Source organism: Sipha flava, unplaced genomic scaffold, assembly GCF_003268045.1.
Source record: "Sipha flava isolate LNK unplaced genomic scaffold, YSA_version1 225_pilon_pilon, whole genome shotgun sequence".
Classification (NCBI taxonomy): domain Eukaryota; kingdom Metazoa; phylum Arthropoda; class Insecta; order Hemiptera; family Aphididae; genus Sipha; species Sipha flava.
The window spans coordinates 182,366-194,351 of NW_020272859.1; the positions used below are offsets into that span (position 1 = coordinate 182,366).

Here is an 11,986-nt window from a genome sequence, read left to right on the forward strand (position 1 = left end):
ATGTGTGGGTTACCAATATTTTTATTATGGTTATGGGCCCTTAAAAATGTTTGGCCTCGAGCCCCAAATTATCATAATCCAGGATTAAAAAATAAATATTTTCATACACAACAACCAAATTCCATTGATTTCAAATTATACTTATAATGAAAACTAATTTTCGTAACCATTCGACAAGTATTCATATTACATTTTTTTTAAGAACATACTAATAGTTTGGGTCTTTTTGTCTCGTCTGTTCAACAGTGCTCGATTTGACAAAATTAAAGAAGGGGGACTCTGTTTAGTTTAAAAAAAGAAGGTCTTAAAAATTTGCTAAGCATTATTATTATAATGTACCTAATAATAGTAGAGAGACGCTAACATATCTGAATATTAATTGGGGTACTCCGCCCCTCTTCAAGTCGAGCACTGCTGTTTAATATATCATTGATAATGTTTTACTGATATGGTGATTAATAACAGAAATCTTGATTTATAGTTCAGTTAAATTTTAAATAAAAGTTAGTATTCATCGCCAACGACCATACCACGTTGAATACACCAGTTCTCGTCTGATCACTGAAGTTAAGCAACGTCGGGCGTAGTTAGTACTTGGATGGGTGACCGCTTGGGAACACTACGTGCCGTTGGCTCTTTTTATTTAATTTTAATTTCAACAAAATGTAATGGAATGTTATTAAACTAATAAAATAAAAAACATACATAATATTATATTATATTTAATTTATTTAATTAATTAAATTTATTATTACAATATTATTTTTGATTTTTTTTTTTAAATTGACTTTTGAGTTTCTTAAACATAAAATACAAAGATGAGACTTGGTATTCAGTGTTTCTACCTATTATTGTAAAATAAAACTGTAGATTAAGGCTTTGGCATATGAAGTTGTTTATCATAACCGTTATAGTTATTGGATTAGAAAATTAGATTTACTTTAGGACATACATACTACAAATTAATTAAATTGGTATCGCGGAGAAAGGGATAATTGGCGCTCAAAGAAAATAAGTGATTAAGCAAAAACATACATTATTTTTAGCCGAATAATGTTCGAAATGTCCAGAAGACCAACAACTTTTCGTCGAAATAACCGATGTCAACTATTCAATTACATTTCCAAGCAGTGACGCCCACGGGTTTTCCATAAACCAATGTATTTATAATTATAGGGCCCTCAAATTTATTTTGGTCTACATCCATAAGACCATATTCATTTGATTGAAATCATTTTTCTTAAAAATCCATGTTTACCTTAAATAAATTTAAAAATATTGTAAATATCCTTAAATCATTTTTTTAATAAGTGTTTGAATTTAAAATTTTAGAAAAAAAAAATCTAAAAATCTACATTGGTTGGTTTTGCTCAGGCCAGTTATTCAAATTTAATAACTTATTGATTATTAAAAATGTCAAAGATAATACTGTAACATACTCGTAAATAATAGTTTAGTTCAGTGATTTAATTTAAGGCATTGAATATGTGTTGATTTGTTTTACAAAATGTATCTATTACTTCATTATAATTTATTTTTACATAGTAGTTATATAACATATTAACTTAATAGCATATACCACGCAGGGCCGGCGAAAGGGTGGGGCAGGGTGAGCTAGAGTCCTGGGGCCGGTCGTTTCAGTCTTTTATACAACATTTTTTTATAATTTCATTCACCGTAACGAATGAGATGCGAGTTCGATTATTTTTATTTTACTAAAGTATGTACAAGCAGTATGTATATATTTTCCAAACAGTGCAAGTAAAGAGGTCCTGGAACCGATCAGCCCCAATACCTTCAAAAGTTCTCGCCGACCCTGGACCCACGAGAAATCAGTGCGATTGCATCACTTGGTACCCTATGTGGGCACCAATGTTTCCAAGGGCACATTGTAAACCAGTCAAAATGGTATTAATATAGAACCACAGTGGAAGTATACATATATATAGTATGAATTCTATACGCCTTATACGGTTTGAAATTCGGATAACTGCAACGTTATGTAATAACTACTTTGGTAGTAATTCGAATATGTAAGTCGTAATAGTACTAAAAACATAAAAACGAATTTAAACACTCAGCGGAACAAGTGCATTCGCCGTTGATGAGTGCAGAACTTTATTTAACATATTGCGTTTTTGTCATCATTACAGCTTGTTGCACATTCATAAGTCGTTCGCTGTTCAGTGTTTGCACATAGATTGCATATACATAACATTGAGTGTAGGTAATCAACTTCGGGTCGTACGCAGCAAACTTGTCAATTTGCTGGCAAACAGGTACTTGCACACTTCCAACCGGCTTGCACTTCACATAATGCGGTGTTTACGTAATAATAATTTTTATCTCGTCAGTTAGCAATGCAACGGACATAAATTAACATCGAAAGCGAAGTGCATTAATGTGACGCGATCGTTGCCGAAGCAGTTGCCAGTAACCGTTCGATTTCTATTTACTGCGCAGCAACGTACCAGCTGATAGCCTTGATAACAATAACAAAAAACGTACATTGATTACGTTGATAACAAACAAGTCGCAGTTATAATAATATCTGTGGCTATTGTTGTTGTTTGGCAATGGAATTGAAATGATATTTTGTTTAAAAAATATAAAATATTACGACCAGCTGGTCATCTAGGTCTGATTTTTTCGCCTGTTTACTTCGCTTTTCCTCTAACCTGTATGTATCTATTTTATATTATGGCGACGTAATACATCCATGAATACAATGTCTTATGACATTTGAGGCGATTGACAAATATGTTTTCGTTCACTATGCTGACCTTACGAAACCATATCCGATAAAATCAACGTCTTCAAAATGTCTGCGAATTCTCCTTGTAAAGCGTCCAAAAATTCGATTGGCAAAATAGTACTGCCAGGGCCTGTTGTTGATCGATCAATTATTGACAGTGTTGCTGGATTTATTCAAGATGTCGTTCCTCATGTAAGTAATTTATTACATGATGCATACTTACCGTTGTTTTGAATGGTTTCAATTGGTTAGTTGTATGGTAGTTTATGTTATTAATAAAATTAATATGTGTTTTTGTTTTAGGGGTATTCTAATGTTTTAAATGTAGATAATAGAGAAACAATTTTATGGACTCAGTTGGAAACTTTGGAAGCAAATGAATTCCCTTCAAATTTTGAAAATGATGAATCACTCATGTCAGGTGTATCACCAATACTTCTTATTCTGGGTTATGGATTCGGTGTTCAAGTATGATTTTTCAATATAAATAAAAAACAATTTTTTCTTTAAATAATGAACCAATTAATAACAAGTTTCAAGAATGATATTAAGTATTTTATTTTTTCATTGTTAAACAATAAAGGTATTCTAGTGGTATTATACTGTCTTATTTTAAACAATAATTTAAATGGTTATGACCTATAACTTTCTTGTAGTATACCATTATGCATAAGATAAATTTTGGATAATAGTTCAGTTCAAAATATGTACATTTTTGTGATAAGGATAAAAAATATGATCCAATTTTGTCTTATCAAATGTTATAGATTATATGATCAATTTTAATATACCTAATATTATAATTTTATTAAATTATTTTTATTATTTATAATTTTTGATTTTAATATTTATATGTATGATATTACATTTATTTTTTATTTTAAATTATTTGTCTTTCATACCAACCTCATTATATAAACAATTTTTGTATATATGAACTTGAAAAACTAATACAATGTTAATGTTTAATTTTACCAAATAAATATTAAAGTAATGTTTAATTTAAATCATATTTATATTTAATGTACATTGATCATAATAGGTATTAAATTTATTTTTATGTATAGATTTCTATATAAAATATAAAAAAATGTGAATTCGATTACATGTTAATTGATACATAAATGTATAAACATAAATCGGTCCACAATTTCAATTATATCTTTTATTATTATTTCTTTTAATTTTAAAAATTTGTTGTTTAATAAATATATCAGTAGTAAAATCACAATATTTGTTAGTGAGAAATTATTTATTAAGAAATTAAAATTAAAATTATATATATATATATATTTTTTTTTTTTTAATAATATATATACGTGCTAAATATCATTATTTCAAAATGTTTACGAGATTTTATTTATTTTAAAATTCATTTTTTTATTTTGATTTAATTTTTATTATTTTATTTAGTTAATATTAAAAAGTAGAGACCATATTAAAGTAAAAATTATAGAAACATAGTGAAATATACTAAAAAATATCAAATATTTTTCAGGTACCAAATAATTCAACGGCATATTTTGACTAAAAATAAATATTTAAGGAAAATATTAGTTAACAATAATAATTTTTAAAATATATAAAAAATGTAGTTACACAAACCATGTAACAATTAGTAATCTTAAATAATGAATAATAATTTTTTATTTTTCATATAGCTATATACATATATATATAGTTATATATGGATAATATAACTGTTTGTAATTGAGTTAGAATTGGAAACCATTTATTTCAAAATAGTCACCTATCATAATGGCCCTTAAATTTTGTTAAAATGTTCATTTATTAAATGTTATAGTACTGTAAAAGTTTCTGAAATTGATGAGTATAAAAAAAAATTTTAAATTGCATTTATTTAATCTAAAATAAGAGATACATTTTATTACTTAAAATATATGTTAAATGTATGATCAAAAATTGTAATGTGTATTTTGTTCTTAAAATAATTTTTACTTGTTAATTATAACACTGAATTATAGATTCTCTGTACTTAAAAATATTCTTAATAAATCATCTAAACTCAACTTAAAAACTAAAAACACTGTATACAATCTCATCTTAAAATCTATCTGGACTTATGGCATCTAGCTCTGGGGAACTGCTAAAAAATCCAGTACAAATAAAATTCAAATATTCCAAACAAAAGTACTCCATCTCATTAATAATGCCTATTTGTACATATCAAATTTCACAATTCATAATGAACTAAAAATTCTGTATAATTCTTCACAAAATTTTACTATCGCCTTCTCCAACATACCAATCCAATCTTATCTTAAGTCTCTACTCCTACTTATTTCAAAGAAATCCTCCACTAAGGCTAAAACAGCAATGGCCCTGGAACTTTTTTCATTTGTAATTATAGTAATTTAATTTTATTATGTTTTTTTTTTTAAATTTTTTTTCTCTTTCTTCTATAATTTATTGTGTAAATAATTTAATAATATACGCTGAAGCGTTATCAATGGATAACGTCTTTAACCATGTCATCAGCATCTTTTATGTATATCTCACCTATCTTATTGTAACTATATGTAACAGATTGTTGATTTTTCAAAATAAATACACAAAAAAAAACTTGTTAGTTATAAACATGTTTGGTATTTAAAATTATACTTGTTATATATTTTTAAAAATAGATAAGCTAAGTATATTAATAATTGTGTGGTAAATCAATATTACCTTAAAACTATATATATCTTATAACTTGTATCAATTTAATTTTAGGTATGGTATATTGGTGCCAATGGTGAAGCATATGAAACTTTATCTTGGTCCCAAGGAGTTGTTAAGGTTTTAAAATTTATACCTTCGCCTTTACCTGAGTTGAAATTTCGACAAGATCCATTTGCTCACAAAAGACCATTAATTGCACTATGTGATAATTCAGGAGCAGGTCCTCAATTTTGTTCTGTTAGTTTTATTTCATTAACATGTGGAGATGTGGTATGTTACACCGAATTTATATTTAAACCTAAAGTTTTTACTGTTACATTTTTAATGGTTTTTAGGTGAAAACAATAAAATTTAAAAATTCTGTTGTGGATATAGCTGTAAATCGATTTGCCATAGCAGTTATATTTGTTGAACGTATTGCTGTGTTTGATGCTCTTACTGTGGAAGATATAACAACAATTACTACGTGTTATCCTAGTCCTGGGATAAAATCAAATCCAATTGCATTGGGAACTAGGTTTTTGAAAAATATTCTAATCTGTGTATTTGTAATATTTTTACTACATATATATTTGACAACTTTAATTTTATTATAGATGGATGGCATATGCAGATCAAAAGTTGGTCTCTTGGAATCGTTCAACTGGAGGGTATGAGGGTGAAAATGGTCATTCATATACAGCTACTGTTTTACATGCTGCAAAATCATTGAGCCAAAGTTTAAGGGACTTAAGTGGCTCCGTAGCAAATAGTATAACAGGGGTGCATAATTCAACTTCATCATATAATATATCAGTTGTAAATGATTCTAATCAAATGAATCCAGGCATCATTACTATCATTGATATTAAAGTATGGAAAAATACTTTTTTTTATAATAATTATTTAATTTAAATAATTTTGTTTTAAACTGTTTGTTATAGAATAAAGTGTTAAAAGAAAATACACCCCAAGGTCCTGATATTGTTGCTCATTTTACTGCTCATTGTGAAGCTATTGTCGCCTTGAATTTTGATCAATCTGGGCTTATGTTAGTTACTGCTGATAAAAATGGTCATAGATTTAATGTGTTCAAAATACACCCTAGTATATTAGGTTCTTCATTTGCGGCTGTTCATCATTTATATACATTGCATAGGTAAAAAAATATTGAAGCTTTGATTATATAATTTTTAATTTTATGCCAATAAAATTACATTTTAATTTTTATTTTAACTATCAGAGGTGACACAACAGCTAAAATTCAAGATATTCAATTTTCGAGTGATTCAAGATGGGTGGCTGTAAGTTCACTTAGAGGCACAACTCATATATTTCCAATTACACCTTATGGTGGACCTATTGGTTTACGAACTCATTCAACACCACACATTGTAAATAAATTATCAAGGTAAATTGGAATTTAAAATATTAGAATAAAGAATAAAGATTTAAATGTCTACTTTATTAGAAATATTTTTAATTTTAACAATAAAACTTTAGATTTCATCGGAGTGCTGGATTAATAACTGATGGTCGAAACAGCCCTGTAATGACAGAATCAATACAGAACTCTCAAATTGTGTTGCCATATTCTAATCCTTGTGTATCATCAGTACCACACTCAATTATCATAAATTCACTGTGCCAAATTCGATCACAAAGTAACAAATTAAAACCAGATGAGACTGGAATAACAACATCTATAAAATTGTCTACATGTTTTTCTCATGGTCGTGTATTGGATACTTCTATGGCTAGAGAAATATCTAATGTAAATTACAATCCCAAGAAAAATATTGCCGATTCTTTGTATGTAATGACATGCAATGGAATTCTTACACAATATGATATGTATCCTATGCATTCAAATTGTGAGTATTATTTTAAAAATTAATTTAAACTAATTAGTCTTATTGAATATTTAAATACTATTGATTTTTATAATTAGCTGTTTCCAAAGAAAAAATATTTGATGATACAATGATAGAATTAAATATCGAACCTAAAACTGAATGGAATTTGTATAAACCACCTCTTCATGCATCTACTATTACCCCTCCTTTGAATCGGGGTAATCCATTATTAGATCTCTGTGTACATTATCCAGTCACAAACACAACAAATAATTCTGAAAAGAATTCTTTTGAAAGCATTGATGAACGTTGGCTATCTCAAGTAGAATAAAAATCTTTTCACTTTTGTTCTAGTTAATTTAATATATGTATATTGTATTCATAGGTTGAAATAAGTACACATGCAGGCCCTCACCGTCGCCTTTGGATGGGACCACAATTTGTATTTAAAACTTGTGGTTCAACATTGGGGTAAACAATACATTTTATTAAATATTAATACATATAATTTTATAAATATACATATAATATAAATATAGATATAAAATTAAAATTTAATTATAAATTATGTTAAAGGAGGTCTGAATCTGATACTCAATTGAATGAAATAGAAAATGGACTGTTAAAATCAAATCCAGTCAGTGTCCCACATGCTAATATTAGCAGACAAAGCACTCCAGTGTTTATAGAGTGTGGTTCAAATAGTATGTATGGATGTGTTAAAAACATTATAAAATAAGAATAGTTAAATTTCTATATGTAAATATAATTATAATACCGGTATTGTATATGGGTCACTTTACTAATTTAAATGATTGTATTTTAATAAGTAATTTTAACAATTTTTTTTATAACATTTTATTGTTATGTAATTGAATAAGTTAAATTTGTTTAACTTATTTTATAAAATATTTTTGTTTTAGATTTCTATATTATTCTATGGTAGTATATAAAATATAGTAGAACCTGGATTATTGGGGGCGGATAGTTATATGGATAAATAAAATACACGGTTTAATCAAAACTTTTTACTTAACAAATTTTAATTTAATTTTTTTTTATTATATTTTATTTAACCTATGTTATATAAGTACATCTTACGTTTTAAAACTATCAGGATTTGATATTTGAAGTAATCAGTCTTCATTTTATGAGGTTTGAAATTATTTTTCTTACTTCACTCCTATTTTTTATTGAATTCATGACATAACAGAAGTCAAAAGATTTCTTCTCACAGAAGGGTAGGAAAATTATGGAATTACTGTCATAAATATATTTTTAATATTGTTTATACATTGTTTATTAAATTAATATTATTTATCATCTATAACCTACATAAAGTATATTGCTTTAGTTTTGATACATTTTTGGAAAAATGAGTATGAATAATCGAAGTTCTACTGTACTTTAAAGTTGTATATCAGTGTAGATTTCGCTTACTATGTACATTGTTATAGAATTAATTACTGTTGTCTAATATAAATTTTTCTTTTTATTTTTCTTCTCTATCGCCTTTCACCCAATTATTTGGGATCGGCTTCTATTGTCCTAAACCTCTACTTGTTTCGATTTTCTATATCTCCTTCGCATACACCAATGGCCCTTACATAATTTTCAATTGTATCCAACCATCTCTTTTTTAGTCTTCTTTTTCTTTTCCCTTCAACATTAATTTGCATAACCGCTCTTACTGTATTTGTTTCTACCCTTCTCATCATATGCCCAAACCATCTCGGTCTATTTTATCTCATATTTGTCCATTATAGACGCTACACCAATACTATCTCTCATATATTTGTTCCTTATACTATTTTCTTTTGGCACTTCACTCATCTATCTAAATATTCTCATTTCCACAATACTTACGCTCTCTTCTATACTCCTGTCTACCGCCCAACACTCTGAATCTTATAACATAATTGATCTCACTACATCCATATAAAATTTACCTTTCAGCCTCATTGGAATTCTCTTGTCCCATAAATTGCCCAATGCTTTTCTCCATTTATCCAACCGCACTTAATCTTGTTTTACATCTATGTCAATGCCAAAACACCTGTACTTTCATACAGTTCTCAACTTCACCTATCACATCACCACTTATTGTCATTGGTCTCCTCATACCATCAACTTCTTGGTATCTTCCACCAAAGTCATACTCTATATATTTTGTTTTATTTCTACTAATTCTCAATCCTTTTCCTCCAAGGGCTAACCTCTACTGATTCAACCTATAATTATCTTATTCCAAATTTGCTCCTACTAAAACTACATCATCTGCAAACATCATAAACAATGGTACCTTATCCTGTATGTTTTTCTTAATTTGATTCATTAACACAGAGAACAAATAAGGGCTTAGAGCCAACCGCTGATACATACCAACTCCTACGTTAAAAAAAAAAAAAAATTAAAAAAAAAAGTTTTATTATATTTAATAACTTCTGTTGTGTTAAATGTCTACATTTATTTATATTGATAAAATCATGTATTCTATAAATTATATTCAAAATTACTTTGATTTTTTACACAATTTTTTTTAAAAATTATTGATGTTAATTTTCGTATAGAGTATTTTTTAATTAAATTTATATGAATATTAATTATATGTTAAGTTCCAAATTTAACATAGTAAATAGGAAATTATATAAGATTAAAAATTAATTTTTGAAACTCTATTCAAATTTATTTTAATTTAAAATCTTAAGAAATTAATTCTAAAAATATAGTTGTTAATTTAATAAGATTAAATTATTATTATTTTACTGATTTCAGGTAGTTTTGACTATTCACCTAAGTTTTTGGATTTGAATCAAGGTGATTCATCTGATTTATCTTCTGATCAAGGCGAAACCAAAATTTTGGAAGATTTGGCGGAAGCCATGAATGAAAATCTTCAACTTAATAAAGCAGGTAGGTAACATGTGTTGTAAAATATTATCAGGGGTCAGAGCTTTATATATAATTGAAATTTAATATTAAGTACATCTTTTAATATTTATGCATGTTTAATTGTTTTTAAAAAAATATCTTTAGTGTTCCTTTATTATAAAATGTAGAATATTTTAAGATACCGGTTTGTTACATTTTATTTATCAATATTATTCAAATTAAAATGCTTAATTTACATATTTATACATCATATATATGTGTTTATTGTGTATGTATATATGTGTACAAATAACAATTTACTTGCATTAAAAAATCATATCTAAATATGATTGAAAATTTATTATCAATGTATTAATTTATTATTTTAAAATATAAAAAGTTCAAAGACCTGTGTAATATGTATTATAACTATTGAATACTTAACATCTTCTTCAAAATAGTTTTTTGTAATTAATGATATTTAACTAGTCATCATTAAAATGTATATTGCTATACATCTTTATTTGAACATACAATGTGTGGAATAAATAAGTTCGATTCATCAAAAAATGACTTTGTATGGAAGAATACCAAGGTTCAATTCAAAATTATAATAATGAATATTTAATTAACAGTTTGGAATTATTTACATAATGTTGATATTTTAAAGTTACACTGCAATGTCTACCACTAAGGATGTTTCCGTGTTTTGATAGATGTGAGTCTCAAAAAAAAAAAAAAATCAATAAATAAAATAATAATAATAATAATACATAATTATATATCTTAATATATCTATATAAAGTATTATGATAACAAAAATTAATATTTAAATATATTTATTTATAAAATTTATTTCACAAATTCAAAAATGTAAATTAAATTTTAATTTAAAATTATTATTTTCATATATAGGTTTAACTGATTTATTGGTGGAAATTTCTCCGTTGGTATTAATTTTTTTTTATACGGTCAATATATGGTCACACTAAACACTTTTTATTGGTTAGTTAATTAATTTTTTAAGTTTTTATCTTATTCTGAGGTATTCATATCACTGAATTGAATGTACTATTATGATGATGAATAACTGGTGTTATATTATTATTGTTGAAAAGGATAACTATACTTATTTATTCATTTATTAATAAAATTACCAAGTTCGTTTACAGTCTCATAAAAACTTAAATTAGCTATAATTATGAAATAAATTTTTTTTGATTTTCAATCGCAATATCTCGACTTTTTCATAACAAATTTTATCAAAAAATAGCTACATTGTAATTTTAAAAGTAATGTTTCTAACTAGATAAAGGATTAAAATACAAAGTTAACCTTATGTATTGAATGTGATTATCTTCTTATAAATTATATTAAAACAAAAACATTGTTATGCATGGAGATATTTTCATTGGGATATCATTGTGGGTTTACTTAGTATAAATTAAATATAATAAACAAGGGGATTTTTTAAAATGCACCATTAATATAAGTATTTATCAGATACCTTTATCTTGTGGCATATCTGTTCCATTTCGAGTGTCAAGTTTTTCTGTTTAAATTTTCTATTTTTAATTATTATTTATATTTAAATTTTTAAATTCTTAAAGGTATTATTTTCTGATTATATTTATAAATACTAAACTAATATAGGATTAATAATCTGTTAATTATACTCGCTTAAAATCTGTTGTAGATAAGATCTACTATCTAAAAATAGATATATATATTAAATAAATTAGTATATAACTTGACATTCTTTGTTTATTATTTTTATTTGTATTTATATTTACTAATTTAAACCGAAATATGATACTAAATTTTTGTTTAACACATACAAATA

The 11,986-nt window shown here is 26.1% G+C and overlaps 1 protein-coding gene and 1 non-coding gene across 2 annotated transcripts; both read left to right on the forward strand.

The window, feature by feature from the left end:
- Window positions 1-516: 516 nt before the first annotated feature.
- Window positions 517-635, forward strand: LOC112683435. The gene has a single exon (XR_003148591.1). It is a non-coding gene; the product is annotated as a 5S ribosomal RNA (ribosomal RNA).
- A 1,883-nt stretch (window positions 636-2,518) lies between these two features.
- LOC112683395 (breast carcinoma-amplified sequence 3 homolog) lies at window positions 2,519-10,260 on the forward strand. The gene is made up of 12 exons (XM_025554431.1): window positions 2,519-2,947; window positions 3,059-3,223; window positions 5,489-5,707; window positions 5,773-5,954; window positions 6,034-6,289; window positions 6,361-6,575; window positions 6,660-6,827; window positions 6,920-7,290; window positions 7,368-7,594; window positions 7,658-7,743; window positions 7,849-7,976; window positions 10,048-10,260. Exons 1-12 carry the CDS (start codon window positions 2,822-2,824, stop codon window positions 10,191-10,193), a joined length of 2,289 nt encoding a protein of 762 aa, XP_025410216.1. The 5' UTR covers window positions 2,519-2,821; the 3' UTR covers window positions 10,194-10,260.
- The last annotated feature ends 1,726 nt before the right edge of the window (window positions 10,261-11,986 follow it).